Source organism: Hippoglossus stenolepis, chromosome 15 (assembly GCF_022539355.2).
Source record: "Hippoglossus stenolepis isolate QCI-W04-F060 chromosome 15, HSTE1.2, whole genome shotgun sequence".
Lineage (NCBI taxonomy): Eukaryota > Metazoa > Chordata > Actinopteri > Pleuronectiformes > Pleuronectidae > Hippoglossus > Hippoglossus stenolepis.
The window spans coordinates 9,268,845-9,284,829 of record NC_061497.1 but is presented as its reverse complement, the minus strand read 5'-3'; the positions used below and the strand labels follow the sequence as shown (position 1 = coordinate 9,284,829).

General features: G+C 42.6%; 1 protein-coding gene across 1 annotated transcript; it reads right to left on the bottom strand.

Annotated features, from left to right (window-relative positions):
- Window positions 1–843: 843 nt before the first annotated feature.
- Window positions 844–15,159, bottom strand: brwd3 (bromodomain and WD repeat domain containing 3). The gene is made up of 40 exons (XM_035178590.2): window positions 14,970–15,159; window positions 14,734–14,792; window positions 14,591–14,620; window positions 14,341–14,400; window positions 13,100–13,250; window positions 12,827–12,925; window positions 12,551–12,711; window positions 12,212–12,433; window positions 11,919–12,019; window positions 11,752–11,822; window positions 11,436–11,536; window positions 11,304–11,344; window positions 11,118–11,222; window positions 10,888–11,038; window positions 10,639–10,773; window positions 10,427–10,555; window positions 10,109–10,334; window positions 9,874–10,014; window positions 9,524–9,704; window positions 9,294–9,387; window positions 9,016–9,186; window positions 8,617–8,690; window positions 8,336–8,534; window positions 8,066–8,176; window positions 7,873–7,980; window positions 7,361–7,485; window positions 7,181–7,263; window positions 6,957–7,068; window positions 6,723–6,784; window positions 6,026–6,181; window positions 5,816–5,936; window positions 5,583–5,708; window positions 5,422–5,497; window positions 5,257–5,304; window positions 5,011–5,154; window positions 4,747–4,899; window positions 4,474–4,643; window positions 4,084–4,172; window positions 3,842–3,976; window positions 844–3,738 (listed from the first exon to the last, which is right to left on the bottom strand). The coding sequence occupies exons 1-40, from the start codon at window positions 15,001–15,003 to the stop codon at window positions 2,870–2,872; spliced, it is 5,424 nt and encodes a 1,807-aa protein (XP_035034481.2). The 5' UTR covers window positions 15,004–15,159; the 3' UTR covers window positions 844–2,869.
- Between the last annotated feature and the right edge of the window lie 826 nt (window positions 15,160–15,985).

The following is a 15,985-nucleotide window of genomic DNA, read 5'->3' as shown; positions in this document are numbered from 1 at the left end:
TAGATAAACTGAGGACACTTGAAATATTGTATGAACTGATCGAACTCAGCAGTATGATTCATCTGAAGCCTCAGTTTCCCCCCCAGACAGCTGTCTATTTTCAGTCCTGTGACGGTTTACTGGTGTATTTATAGTTTCTTGATTCTTTATATGCATTACACACACGTTTGCAGGGGTATATTTGCATATTCCACTGCTGATGCCCAAATAACAGATGAAAAACACAACATATATCTCTTGCATCTATAGATACTGTGCATTTAGACAGCATAATCCTAATCCTGAATATTTTTAGATCCGAACGCTGCTATACCCACTACAATAAATACACTCATCAGCACTTAACAATCCAAAGTGAGGATGATTTTTTAGAATTCATATTTTACACGTTTACAATTAGGTTGTGATAATAAAAAGAAAGTATGTTCTATCATTATGTTCACATGTAACAGACTTTGCTTCCCCCCCCGGGCATCCACTAAAGTGACCTTTCCCTCTTTATGCATTGATTTTAACTCCCATGATCCTCCAGTGTCTCTGCAGTCTCTAGGTGTGGCAGAGCGTACGTGCGTCACAGCTCAACCTTGTTTGTTCCTAGTCTGACTCACCCCAGGTTCCAGTGCATTAATGCAGCTGCAAATGGTATGACCAGGTTTACAACCATTTATCATGACCGGCAGACACAGTATAATCGGAAATGCCCTCATCTTTGCCCTCGGTGCACGTTTATGACCCGTCGTAAAAACTACGCACAATTCTGTCCTTGTGCTGGTTTAACATGCACAGAAATTATGGTCAGACATGGAAAATCTTTTTTTTTTTTAAATAAACCGACAAATGGAATTTTAAAGAGGATTTTTTTTCTTTTTATTAAAAAAAAAAAAACATACAATCAAAACATTGTGTATAAAAGACAGTCACATACGCTGATTCCACCTATAGCAGAAGTTACTGTTTTATTTGTCATCAACTACTCTTAAGCTTCGAGGCAACACTAAGAGCCATCTACTATATGAAAATAACATCCCAAAAATGTGAAGCATAATCTCCTCACACTCCACCAGGATCATTTTTAGATGCCGGTTGACGCTGCCACTTGGAGCACCCTGGATGCTGATTTGTGTGTTTTTATCTCTGAGCACCTTCACACGAACCAAACAGAACCTCTGAGGCCTCTTTCTCCCGCCAGTGACCTCACAGAGGCAGATTGGTGAGGAGGCGTGTTCGGAGCACCCGGTGTTTGAAATGACAACTATCCTGGTTCCTCCTCAAGTGATTTAGCCACCGACGAGTGCACAAGGTCTAAAGTAAACATTTCCGGTGCAACTAAACAGGATGAATCCATGTCGATTTCAGAAACATAAAGTCATCTGTCATGATTATAAAAGTACACACAGTGATTCTGACACCAACTTAACACCTGGTTGTATATCATGGACATGAAACATCATGTGTAGTTGATCCTTCCAAAGTGAGACACATCAGCTCATAGATGTTGGAAAACGGGGAGAAATAAAAAAGGTTCAACGCACTCAATAAAAAGGGCTGATCTGTGGTTGCTAAGTTTGCTTTAGATAAAAAAAAAAACAAGATTCAGATGAGACCGTCAGCTTCACCATACACAGGTTGAAAGAGGTTTCAAGTTATATCCTGTTTAATTTTTCAAAAAAAACTATAAATTTAATGCGTGCTGGCACAGTTCAAAAACATTTTTTTTTCACACAAAAATCATCAGGCTGTCTCATTTAGCTTTCTCTACCATCTTCATTACTCAGCTGCCTCGTGGATTTGATAAATGTGCAAATATTTCATTTCCTCATCACTATTCATGTAAGAAATAGCTCGTAAACCAAGTATAATACAATTGAAAAATAAATACGTCTGTGGAAGTGAGACGGCCAAAGACCCCTTTTCACGCCGCAGAGTTGGAGCAGGGTGTCGTGGAAGCAGCTATGAATGGATGCAGGGTCGGATCCATCGGAGAGCACAACAGTATAAACGCAATCAGGATGCAGTGGCCTCATTTACCCCAGAAAGAAAAGAAAAATCACTTTTTTGTTTAAAAACACCCGATTGTGATTAAATAACTGAATCAAAGCGCAAAGAAGCAGTGAAGATCAGGAAGCAGGAAATACATTTAACATTCACAGGCCAAGGACGTCAGGAGGGATATTATCATGATTCTGTATTCTACTGACTAACCTCAATGATTCTCCAGTATTGCTCGTTCCCAAACTACACTGGACCTGACTCCAGCCACAAACTAAATCTGAATGATGGGCGATCTGATAACTAAGGCTTGTGGTTGTGAAGAAAGACCAAAAACATTGACATCAGTGACCAGGATTGATACTGTACCTCTCTCGCTGTGGTTGGGAAAGCTCACAACCACTAGCATGAGAGTTCCGGTGAACTACTTTTTGAAAACAAACAAAGAAGACATAATAAAATTTGAGCACCATTTTTTGGCTTCCCTGCATCCTTCTTTGGTGACCAGGAATCAGAAAAGTTTGTAGGAGGGATGAAGAGGAGCAGATCTAGTGTTTGATTCCTGGATGAGGAGGAGAAGAGCAGTGCTGCGTCTTAAAGGCTCCTCCAGAGAACAGTAAGGCTGAGGTGAGTTAGTCCAGTTGGAGCGGGTCTGTGTTGAACAGTAGCTCTGTCCACCAGGGATGAAAACTCCTTGGCAACATGTCATGAGCACCTGCTATCAGTTTGAGAGTCACACGCAGTCTCAGATTAAAAAAAGAAACCACATATATATCTATATGTATACATCATATATACATACTTGTACAAAAAGAAAGAAAAAAAAAATCCCTGAAGTATTTCTCATGTTTTGTGTTGAGGTTTGGAAAGGGGCGACGTGTCAGTGACTCCAGCCCATGAGGTGGCTGACACGGGCCTTTTCAGTCATACGCCGTACCCGTCCTGAGCGGGACATGCCCAGGTTGAGGGGGTCATCCTTCGACCCATGGCCATCGTCCTCTGACTCGTCCCTGTACAGAACTGTCCTGCGGCCCTGGTTGCGCGTGTTGACCCGTCGAGACTTGCACTGGTTGCCTCTTGGACTGCTACCTGCTGCTAATGCTACTGTTGTCGCTGCTGCTGCGGACCCACTCTGTGCCTCGTCAGAGTTGTCTTCGTCTTCATCTTCCTCCTCTTCAGGTTCCTCCTCTTCAGGTTCCTCCTCTTCAGGTTCCTCCTCTTCTGGCTCCTCCTCATCCTCCTCCTCCTCATCTTCTTCCTGACTTACAGCCACCGGTTGTTGTTGTTGCTGCTCCTGTTCCTGTTCTTCTTCTTCTTCCTCCTCCTCTTCATCATCCTCCTCCTCATCATCATCTTTCTCCTCCTCCTCCTCCTCCTCCTCCCCTTCCTCCTCCTCTTCCTCTACAAGAATCTGCACACGTGCTCTTTTAGGCATCTGTGCCAGGTCCTCTCCTCCTTTGTGTCTCCGTTTCCCTGAGGCCGCCACCTTACCTTCAGCCGGCAGACGTATAGATAGACAGGGGGCTTTGCTGTAGTCGTGATCTCCCCCCTCCATGTACTTCTCCTCCTCAGAATCAGAGCTGTTCTCGCTGTCCGATGATGAGGAGGAAGATGACGACGAGGAGGATGACGACGAGTCTGACGCGGAGCTGTTAGATCCGGACGCCTCCTCATCGTTGTCTGACTGCAGCACTTCCTGCCCAGGGCGCTGTCTGGAGCCGTTGCTCTGATGCAGATTACTCTTCCGCCCTGAGGCAACACAAGAGGAAGGTGGTTCATTTCTGCATCATTACTGTTAACACCACACAGAGATGAAAATGAAACTGTAGTTAGCATGTATTTCTTATGATACCTGACTTCTTCGCTGGAGTGGCTTGGCTGCGGGTCAAGCATTGCGGCCCTTGGTTCCTGCTCCCGCTGCTCGTCCCTGAACTTGGGGAAGAAGGCTGGCTGTCTTCCTCCTTTGCTACACTGCTGCTTTGTTGAGCTGCAGCAACAACACAGTGAATATTACTAATTATTCATTATTGTAAGATTCATCACAACAAAAGGAGCTACACAACAGAGGAAGAGGCGACAGCAGTGGAGTCGTACCCTTACGTGGTCTCTGTGAACGAGTCCTTGATGAGGTCTGGGACTTTTTTGGTTTGGACACCTTCCCTGACTTGTGCTTCCCTTTAGAGCTGGACAAAAGAAACAAAAAACATAAGTAAGAAGCAGTATTTCAGAATAATTATTTACATTATGTGAAATCCTTTCAAACCACTTACTTCTTACCAAAAACAGACAAAAAACAAGACACCAATTTTTCAAAAATATTTTGAAGCTGATTTCTAAAGATTAAAAAAAGGCCTTGATTGAAATGCGGCAAATCAACGATATTTGTGTGCACTGCACACACCCTGCAGACAAACTGAGTAGACTGGAATTAAAAAGATCATTTGATCCTGTGGAGTGTCGAGTGACAGATTTGTGACTCGGTACCTGGGGGATGGACTAACAGGCGGTGAACTGCCTCCATTGTGAAGTCTGCTCCTGTAACTGAGTCTCTGACGATTCCGCCGTTCGTGCTGAAGGGCGGACTTGTAGTCGGAGATGATGGAGATGATGTGTTTCTCAAAGAAGGCTGACAAGCTGAGGGTCATGGTGTAGATCTAGACATAAAACAAGACGATTGTTAGGAAACAGACTACTACTTTGCAGGACTTAACACAGCTACATTACAGCATGTTTTAAATCAAACACATGCTACTTCACCTGTGATTTCTTGTTAGGAGTGTAAGCTTTTGAGTTGCTGAAAATGAGGCGGACGTCTTTGGCAAACTCCATCGGGTTTTCATAATTGGCTGCGGCGAGCGTCTCCGACACTGTTCCCAGATCCATGGGAGTGTCAATGATGTCCCGATAGTCCTGAACATAACCAACATTCATGGACACAGGGGATTCATTTTAATTGACTAATTCTTTTAAATTCTTTTTGGCATCAGTAGACTAATGACTGCAATTGCGGGATTGTTTTACCGGATACTCGAAGAGATCCACAGCCTGTCTGAAGGGTTCTGAATCTTGGGAGACGATCATGCGACGCACCAGCTTTTGACATTGACCGTGCCATACTTCAACATCCAAAGCCACACCACGGGTCGTAGAATTCGAGTTTGCTCCCTGGCATAGGGGAAAGGAAAATTAAGAGGGGAGCTACAGACTGATTTTAATTTAAGTTCTAAGATAAATGATTGTGCGACACTGGACTCTGGTCCTTCTTACCCGATGTCCTGTAGATGTCCCAGGATTGTCAGAGTCGACGTCCAACTCCTGCAGAGGAATATAAGCCCTAATGTTTATTTACTGACAAAACAATAAAATAAAGAAAAAGCAGGGACTACAGTGTAAACAAATATTTGTATACTTTAAACAAAACAACTATCTCACCTCAGCTTCCCCTCCACTGCTGATCTCACAATTGAGTTTGCGATACAGATCCAAGATGTCTGTGCAGCTCTGGTCCCTAAAGAAGTGAAGGATTTGTCACTGTTACGCAACCTCCAGTGTTTAAGTATTAATGAGGTGACTGTATCTCAGCGGAGTCTCACCTGATGTAGTGCAGGAGAACGTCAGTCACCACCTTTGCGGCTGCTACAATGGGGCTCTCGGGTTCGTTAAAAGTGCGGGCATTGTGTTCAATGTAGCGCACCTCCCACATTAATGCAGAGATCCGCCTGCAGCAGAGAAGAGCATCAGGAAACTGGAAACTCTAATGGCAGCAATTTAACATCAGGACATTGAATTCATGGTGAGGAACAAATGTGTCTGTGTGCAGCTCCACCTGTAGAAGCGGTTCTCGAGTCGTTTGTGGACGGTGCTGAGGTCAGTGAGGTAAGCCACCACAGTGCAGTACAGAGAGTAGTCCCGCAGATTCACCGGTGATGCAAAAGCCTTTGCGACGTCTGTGGACAAATGGTAATAAGATCAAAAGTGGCAAAATGACGTTACACACTGAAACAAACAAACTGTTATCAGACATCTGGTGACCGACCTAGAGTAAGAAGCTGATCGATGCCATGGAGGACTCGCTCACAGTCTTCATCCCGTGTGTGAGCTCCCCATTCTCCTTCTTGAGGTCTGTAGAGCAGAGCTTTCAGCTCCTCCTCCGCCACCTCCACCCCATCACCCACCTGGTCAGGTAATGCAGCTGAAGGAATCACAAAAATCAGAAAATAGGGGTATTTAGTTAGTTAGTCAACACAGACCGAAAGGCACTACTATAAAATGGTAAGCAGCAGAAATCTGATAAAATACTTTTGTATGCAGCTAATAGTTTTGCCATACTTACTGAACAGACAAGTCTTCAAGGACCAAATAAATAAGCCAGCAGTAAGAAAATTTAAATTTGTGTTGTCAGCCAGTTACATTTAAATTATAAATGGTCCACTTGGCAGAATAAGGAAAATTGTGATTCCTAATTAGACTATTGAAATGAAAAGCTGTGTTTTTTTATTGTGAATTACAGCCCCTGGTTCTGGATTTACAACCACTGCTGTTGTCCAGTTTTACTGTCCGATAAAGGGCATTATTATTATATTGTGTATATATTTATCTGCCATTAAGTTATCATTATATAATATACAAATATGTTGTAAATAATAAATGGTTGATGGTTATTTGTCTGTAATTCATAATAAATAAATAGTTACAGATTCATTACCAAGTGGAACTCTCATATAAACACTGACCTTCCTCAGGAATAGGCTCCATGTCCCAGGGACTCATCTTCTCCCGCTCACTATTATCCCACCTGATAAAGGAATAGAAAACATAAATTAGTCGGCGAATTCAATCATGCTGTGTCAGATTACAATCTCTTATCTCTTAAGTGACATTGGGTCAACAAAGAGGAGCATCATATTAACAGAAAGCTCTGTTGATGTGTTATGTTGGAGCAGAACACCTCAGATACACAGACGTACTTTACAGCATAGCACTGAAACAGGCTGTCTGGATACTCAGGCTGCAGAGGCTCCTGGTCCTCGACAGAACCAAACCACCAGGCGTCATCAATGATGCTGCGGAACCTCATGCCTGTCGAGAGCAATGTAGGATCCATTGTAAGTGGATGACAGTACACTCTACATGACAATGAACACAACAAGTTGTTAACAATTCACTTCAAAAGAGCTGGGGATCGACTAACCTGGTTGCCAGTTGTGCTCTTTAGCCTCGTTGTAACACTGCTGCAGTACCAGAAAATCTATGACATCTGGCATGTCATGGTACCTGGGGATTGTAGAAAAAAAGAAAAAAGGGTAAAATACATGTACCAAGAGATTTCGGTCTTTTTTAAATCTTGTATATACTGAATATAAATACACACTTTAAAGAGAAAGACTCATTGGTCATTTTCCCTGAGACTGCATCCAAGAAAGCCAGTTTTAGGCAGCAAAGGGTGGGAGGTCCCACTTCATACTTGATTCCAACCACCTTTACAGATTCCTGGTCCTGGAGGGGCAGACGAAAAATAAAAAATTAAAGTGTAAAACTCGGGATAAGGAAACAAAGAGGTTCTCAAAAAAGTACATTCTCTACTCTTTGAATATATAATTTTTTTGTCGAATCTAAATTTGAGACTGATAATGATGGAGATTTGTAGTGATATTCTGCAAACTCATGTTGAAACACATGATTCTTGCAACCCTACATAACTTGTGGAGCATTGTGACAGGGTTAGGGGATTTATCGTACATGGTGACTGCAGTAGAAATAGACATAACCATCAGAGTGTCAGTTTCAGAAAGTTACCGGCTGCCATTTTCATACAAACAGCTTCAATATTAGAACAAGTGAGGGTCTGTACACTACACTTTTTTAGATGAAACAATGTCTTACCCTGAGGTTGAGTCTGTTCCATGGCTGTTTCTGAGGGTTAATGCTGTAGGCCTTGGCCCTGCGGACCGCCCGCACATAGGCTTGATGGCCCTGTTTGAAGTAGATGAGCTGGAGGAGAACAAAAGAATAGATCAGAATGTGTGTAACACAGTGATGTATTGTTCTGTTTGCTGTCAAGAGTAACAATCTGTACCTCATCTCCCATTTGGGGAACAAACGGAGAACGGTGTGGAATGGTCTCCATTATCCATGAGGGTGGCAGCCACTCCTCCGCATTGAGTCCGGCCAGAGAGGACGTGGGTTTCTGAGTATTTACAGTTAGTTAGAACAACATCCAAATAAAGAATTCCTCCTGTACTGTGTACTCAGACAACATGTAAAACCTGGAGCACAACGCACACTTTCAATGAAGAGAGCAGCTCCTGTGCTTTGAGTGAAGAAGCTAAAGGTCGTGTTAGCTCACCTGTTTGGTCTCTTTGGGCTTCTTCTTCTTCTTCTCATTTTCCTTCCTCCTGGGCTCCTTTTCCTTGTCTTCGCCTTCTTCTTCCTCCTCGGAGCTGCTGTAACCTGTTGGCTGTACGGACCTCCTGGTTGGTCGCTTTGGCGGCTGGAGGTTGATACCAGCATCGGCTGTCCAATCAGAATACTCACTCGAGGAGTCGCTAAGAATGAAAGAGGTGCGCTGTTAGGTCGACGACTGTCACTACGACCTGAAAAACACTGTTCACTTTAAAAATTATCAACCTGGAGCTGCTTTCACTCTGCCACTGAGCTTCAGCCTCAGAGGAGGGTTCACTTTGCTCTGCTTGTTCTGCTGCCTGTCAACAAACAGAAAACACTGTTAATATCATCATCTATAATAAATAGATTGTGTTTCTTTCTGGCTTCATGACTTTGTTTACATTTTTTGGGCAATTAGAGACTTTTATTTAAAGTTTTTTTAGTTAACAAATTTGTAATTTTAAAAAGATCTCCAAAATATCAAATCAAAACATCATATTTAAATGTATGTGAATATGATGTTACAGTAACTTTCGATTCAAGCAACCGACAAACTTGTTTTAAAAAAATTCTAGATACTACATGTGCAACACATTTCTGTCGGCCATGTTTGAATATGTAGAGTAGAAAGACAGAACGTACTTCTCCGTCACTGTCAGAATCTATTTGGCTGTCAGAGCTATGTCGGTTGCTGGAAGTTCGACTCCTGGTCCCAGGACGGCGGACTTGAGCTGAGCGGGTCTGATAGGCGTGGCGCTGCTGCCTTTTCTTAGTTGGCCGCCGGGAGCGGAGCCGTGAGGCCAGTAGATCGCTCTACAAAGTGACAAAGGAGGGCGGGAAATAAAGAGGGAAAAAGTGAATTGGCGTAGACGGTATTTTTTGATTTGCGGACAGCAGCTGTGAGATGAAGAATAACAAACCTTGGGTGAACATGTAACTGGTTTCTTCTTCCTCTCTGCATTGTAAAGTGAACACTCCATGTCACCTTTGGCTCGTCTGCACTCCTCCATAACTCTAAGAAAAAAAAAAATTCCATTTCCAAATATTCACTGCTACTAAAAACATACACATAACATTTTCATTTGTATTAATAACTATATATCTGCTCTCTGTAGTGTCTTAATTCTAATTAAATTTCCATCCACCTCACCTGAATACCCCATGCGGCATTTCATTGACCATCACCCTGCGGCTCCAGGCCAGCAGGTCCCTCTCTGTAGCAACTTGACTACGCAGGGCATTATGCTGCATCTGCCAAACACTGTCCATCTGCGTGCTTCTGTGTTGTCCATCAGTTGAAGAGGAGTCCACATCCACTGCTGCATCATCAGCTAAGAATAAAAAGGAACATTAGAAAGACAATACTTTAATTGAGGAAATGATCTTTTGGCAATAAAAGTTGATACGGTTACATCTAGTATCCACACAATGCTCATGCTTATAGTAAATCAATAAAACAACACTGTAAAATTTGACTACAAAATCTAAAGCGAAACATACCCTCTGCCTCTTCAGCCGGTTCTTCGGGATTCTGACGCACGTCCTGCTCGTTCTGTAACTGTCTGATGAGATTGTCCAATATGTTTTCTCCATTTTCTGCCGTTTGCTGACCAAGTACCTGCTCAACCAACTCTCCTTCGTCTAAGTCACACAAAGACAGTTGCTGGGTCAACCTCTACGCTAAAAACAGTGCAAGCATTCTGAATGATAGGAGAAATGAGGGAGCAGGTTTTACTGTTAGCCATGTAGCCAAGTTGAGGTACGAGCTGATCCTCCTTGCAGTTCTCTCTTCCTGGCACCAGGCGCTGGTAGAGAGGAGGGTGAGGATTCCCATCAACGTCCACGAGGAAGGCTGGAGGCATGAGGTGAGGGGCCTGTTGTGTCTGCTCATCCAGGACATAGCTATTAGTGTCCCGAATAAGAGGCCGGTAGTCCGTGTGAAAGAACATCTGGTCAGGAATCTAAAGTGAATCAAGAGCATTTTTGTGTTGATTACGGAAAAAAAGTCAAGTTACAACCCAAGATACACCATGTGGCCGAGCTGTGCAGTTACCTTTTCATATGCTCTGCTGCAGCCGAAGCCAAAGATGAGCAAATGGCCGTGAGAGTCAGTGCAGGCAAAATGTTGTCCATCAGCTGAGAACTTGCAGTCAAAAATAGCACCGTGGCCTTGCCCTTCAATCTGGAAACAAACATTTTAATATGAACTCCGTGATGTAAAGAAACACGACTGCTGAGCTGAAGGTCTGATTGACGATCAGTTACCATGTTGAAGAAGTTGCGGATCTTGGTTCCTTTTGTCAGGTCCCACAAGTAAATGTTGCCGTCGTGGCCGGCTGATAGCATGATGCGGGAGTCAAACGGGTGAGCCTCCATCACAAACACCTCATCATCATGACCCTGGAGTAGAAAGAGCACAAACAAAGGCGATACATTTGTAAAAACTCTTAACTCTTAATTGTTCTTATCTTGAAGGGGACCTGCACAGTAGAAACGTCCACTTAAGCCACTCACAGATAAAACATGCAGCAGCTGTCCAGATGTTGTGCTCCACACTTTGAGTAGGTAGTTTGAAACTGCTGTGATGACTGTGGTATCTGCACGGTCCCAAGCCACCATGGTCACCACCAGCTTCGTTTTATCATCCCCATTGGCGACAGTGCTCCTGGAGGAAATTATGCCATCAGTTGAGACACAGATGTATTTACAGAGACATGTAACTGTTCAACTCTTTTTTCTCTTACCCAGGCAGCCTGGCAGCCACGTCTAAAGTGACGCTCTTCCACTCTTGTTGCTGGTAATGCCAGATCTTGACTGTGCCATCACGACTGCCGCTTACAAACCTTAAGCTGAACAAACAAACACATTTAACTAAAGGAACCACAAAAGCACTGTTTGAAGTCCATACAGATCTCAGTAATCACACTCACCTGTCACTGTTATTGCTAAACTGGACGACTACAACTTTGTCCTAAAAACAGAAGAAACATATTTTAAGTTACACCTTGTTTACATAAAGTTTTATTAACAGGATGATGCAGCTACTGTGTTTTGTTTCTTACCGTGTGGGCATCCATCTCAGACACCTTCATGGGAGTTTCAGCACCAAGGTAATAGACTCTGATCATGTGATCAGTGCCACCAGTTGCCATGAACATACCACCTATTAACAGTGAAAGGATGGAGATGTTAGTGACACAAACACATTCAGTGAACATGCATATCTGTAAATGCATAACCTGCTCTTATGTCACTATTTATGTCTGACCAGTTAGTTTTATTACACTGTCAAGACATTTCCTGGTAAACTAAAGAACTGCTATTAATACTAAAAGTACTAAAAAGTACAGAAGTTACCAGGAAACGAAAAACACTCACCACTACTGAAGGAGGAAGTGGAGACCTGTACTCCTGGACGTGACCGCTCAACAAACTTGACCGGCTGATCACTGTGGAAAAGAAGAGAAAAAGTAATGTTGTAGTTATTTCCATTCTGTGAAAAAGAGCATCTAAAAACAGTGACAAAAGAAGTTTGAAACACTTACTTGAATTTCATGCTGAGCGAGTGCCACTTCCAGAAACACACCATACCATCTGCACCTGTGGAGGCGAGGTACCGCGTTGTCCCTTTGACAGCAGGACAAAACTAAAGAGACGGAAAGTCAGGGGTGATTAGGCACAAGAGAAGACTGACCAGAGTTTAACATATAATACATTTATAGACGTAGAGTTATATTATGTTGCTTTTAAAAAATTGCATTTGCTGTATAATCCAGGTAATCCTTAGTTTTAACTGGAACTTGAGTTGTTTGAATAAAGCCTGAATCATTAGTCTCACCTGAATGGATGTGATGGAGGCAGCATGGGCCTGCAGAACCATGATGGGTGCACATGTACGTAGGCACCACACTCTGATCGTTTTGTCACAGCTGGCTGAGGCGATGAGCGTATTCTCGTGATTGACAGCCATGTCACAGATCTCTGCTGCATGGCCACGAAGTGTTGCCAGGAGCCGGCCGTCATCTGTGGCCCAGATTTTCACCAGGCAGTCATCTGAACCCTAAAAAGCATAAAACATTAGGAAAAATATGCGATGTTTTAATGGTTTGCATAGATGTGACTTGACAGATGGAAACTAAACTAGTGGGCTACATTAAAACAAGTGATCACAGCTCACCGTAAATATCCGACGACCAGTGCGGTCAAATGCTACACAGTAGACCGAGGATAGGTGGCCAAGGATACGTTTGTGTATCTTCATGTGTTGGTAGGAGGAAGACGGCAAAGCTTGGCCAAAACGAGCTGTACCTGTGGCCTGGCGAGCACCCATGATGGACACTTGATATAAAAGACATGCAAGAAGGATTAGTAGAGACAATAGACTGCTAAAGCACCTTTAACTTAATTGGTCTAGGGACTCTTAAAGGATAAAAAATGTAAACGTTTCACACACCAACACTGGGAGCGTTTCCATCGCTGACTGGGGGTTCTGGTGGACGTCCCCGGTGCAGTGCAGCAACAGCTGAGCCACTGCATACTTTGTGGCTACAACCTAAATTACACAGATAGTGGGTTAAAAATGATGTTAAAAATGACTAAAAATTCATTAGGAAACAGATGTGTTGCCAACAGACCACACAAACACAATTACAACAGACTCTGTATGAGGACTGTGCGTAGATACAGAAAGAAAAGAAACTATGGTAGATGGGAGGAATATTCTCACTTTTGACAGTGCGAAGTAATGACTGTCTTCCCAGACCCAGAAGTGTTTGGACTCCAGGAACACTAGGTGGGATCTCCTTCTCTATGAGCGGGCCTATTCGCTGACAAACACGCAGCAGATAGTCCGCAGGAATGTGCTGGTTCAAACTCACCTAAAAGAATCAAACACTGCTGTTACAACGTGACAAAGCATTTAACAACACACACACAAACATTAGGATTTTAGCAGCATTCTCCAAAAACATGTAGAATAATTAATATTAATAGGTATTATAGAGATGTTAAAATCTGACAATGATAAATCAGTAAATAATAACTTTTTAAGGAATTGCGACAATAGTGTGAACAGGTAGGGACAATTTACTCAAGAAAGACTAGAAGTTATTACTATGTATCCATCTAGATCTACTTAAACATCTATTGATTTTCCCTTAAAGAAAATACAAAATAAGATTTAACTTCAAAAAATGTTTCAACATGTTTGCCTGATTTTAAGCCTCTGGTGGCTTTACAACAATATGAAACCTTTTTTGTGGGTGTGTGACAGTCAAAATACCAGCTGGCATCTAAATGAGTTTTTCTTTTCTCTTAAATTGCCTCTCCACAGGCAAACAGCATTGTCAAACATGTAATTTGAACTAGAAACTGCAATAAACTCTCAGTAATGAAGTTAATCATTGTATAAGTGGATTTGTTTGTAGTTACAACGTGAATTCTACAATAAAATTACATTTTTTTTTAAACAGCTGGGTACATTTATACAAGCATGTAAGTCCACTTCTAGAAATGTAATTTTTCAGACTGGTCATAAATATAAATTGTGGTTTTGATGCAGCGCACTGAAAAACAAACCAGCGAGGGGGAAGAGGAGGGACTAACAAGGTGATAGCCAATCAAAAGAGTCCCTTGCTAGTCACTCCAAAGCACAACTGTGATTTGATTCGCTGCAAGAGCAAAATGACAGCCCTCTAGATGTGGCTCAGCCTATCACGACCCGTCCTCGTCCGCTCCCTCCGCCCACTGGTCCACACAATAGTAAAGCCTGTGTTTAGTAATTCATCAACAGGCCTGTGCGAACACTAATGTTGAAATGATTTTAATAAACGTAAACATTTTATCGCCGCGACTTTTCCGCCTGATCGATCAATAAAAACACAAAAATCCGCTGTGGTGATTACCAAATAAAATTCGAGTTATGAGCCTCGTTTGATTAAAGCGTTAATTATGACAATCCACACTCACCCAGTCCTGGAAGTTCCGCTTGTATTTCAGTCCGTCCCAGCTCCATCGTTGAGGAACCAACTAAAGTTAAGAGACAAGCTTTTTTAAAAAAAAAATAGCACCAAGCTGCTGCTACCGTCCCGGAACCCGCTCCTTTATCTACCGTCGGCTTAAGAAGCTGAATCATGTAAGCACGTACAAAACGACCAGATGGACAGTAACACGGAAACCAGGCATGACAATAAAGACAGAAAAGTGCAGCTGAACCTACCTCATACTCCTCCAGCTCCTCGACCAGTATCTAAACACACACACAGAGAGACACAGTTAGCATTAGCCGCTAGCACCAGCTGCTAATCTCTACGATTTACAACCGATAAACCGGTTAATATCTCGCAAATCGAAGGGTGTTACCTGCGCTGCTTTCTTACACGGCCCGGACTGCAGGAATCTGGCAATGAGGTAGTACAGTTCTGAAAGGAAAGAGACGCGTATTAGCTTGGTACCAACCACTGTTCCTATTGAGCCGAGCTAACGCTGGCTAACTCCGGGATGCACTCGGGTTATTTAGCTTTATCCCCGTAGCGCTACTGCAAACTGTGCGAGTGCTAAATGTGTGGTCGCGGGTTGAGGGTGAGCTCGGCACTCACCAGCCTCGGTCTGTGAACACTGTTCTCTTGCCATCACTTGATAAGACAGGCGACATTAAGACACACTGATGTTTTAGCTTGCTCGTTAGCCGCCGGCTAGCTAACAGTAGCTAGGTGTGTGTTGCTAAAACAGGCTAGTGAATGGCCTCCTCCTCTCTCAAGTTGATTCCAGACCACCTGGTGCTTTGTGTTAGCGCCCTCCAGTGACGCTGTGCCATACTGAACGTCATTTGTTGTTGAAAATGAATAACTATGATACATATTTACATATTAAACTGTACAGCAGAAACATTTCAGGCAGAATTTATCTGTAGTTTTCAGCATTTAGTTATGGATTTAATAACTTTATTTACCCGTTAAATTCCATATTTATTGGAAAGATTTTATGCATTTGTAGGTGAACTGTATCATCTCATTGAAAACAACTGTGTGTATTCTGTTTACATTGTATATGCTATTTCTATTTCTACATGTCCTCCTGTTTATAGTTTACTTAAGTTTGACTTTAACTGATGTTTCTATTGTCATTATCCCCTATGCTGTGATAACATGGCATAACATTTCCCCATAATGGGACTTAAAAAGGATTATTTTAGATTTACACATGAATGTACTTAAGATTGTTGTGAAAATCTTAATCAACATTACATTGTTTGGAATCATGTTCACTTTAAAAAAAAGCTGATGCAATAACTCATTTTCGAACAAAACCGCTGCAATCCTGTTTGATATGACGACTGTATTTGGAGACTGTTGCTCTGGGGATAGCATCTGGGTTTAATTCGGGAAGAGGCCTCCTTGACCTTGGTGGCAACAGAGAAAAAGTGCAGGTCATGTAGCAAAGTGGTAAATTTAACATGTTCAAGCTTAGCAGCAGGGACCAGATAAACCCAGAGGCTTCAACCATAAAAATACAATATATGACCGTGTCAAAAGGGGAACTGGAACAAATTAGATATTTTCGATTTGAGGTTAATTTGATGAAAAATGTTACAGAACATTTTTATAGTTTTAAG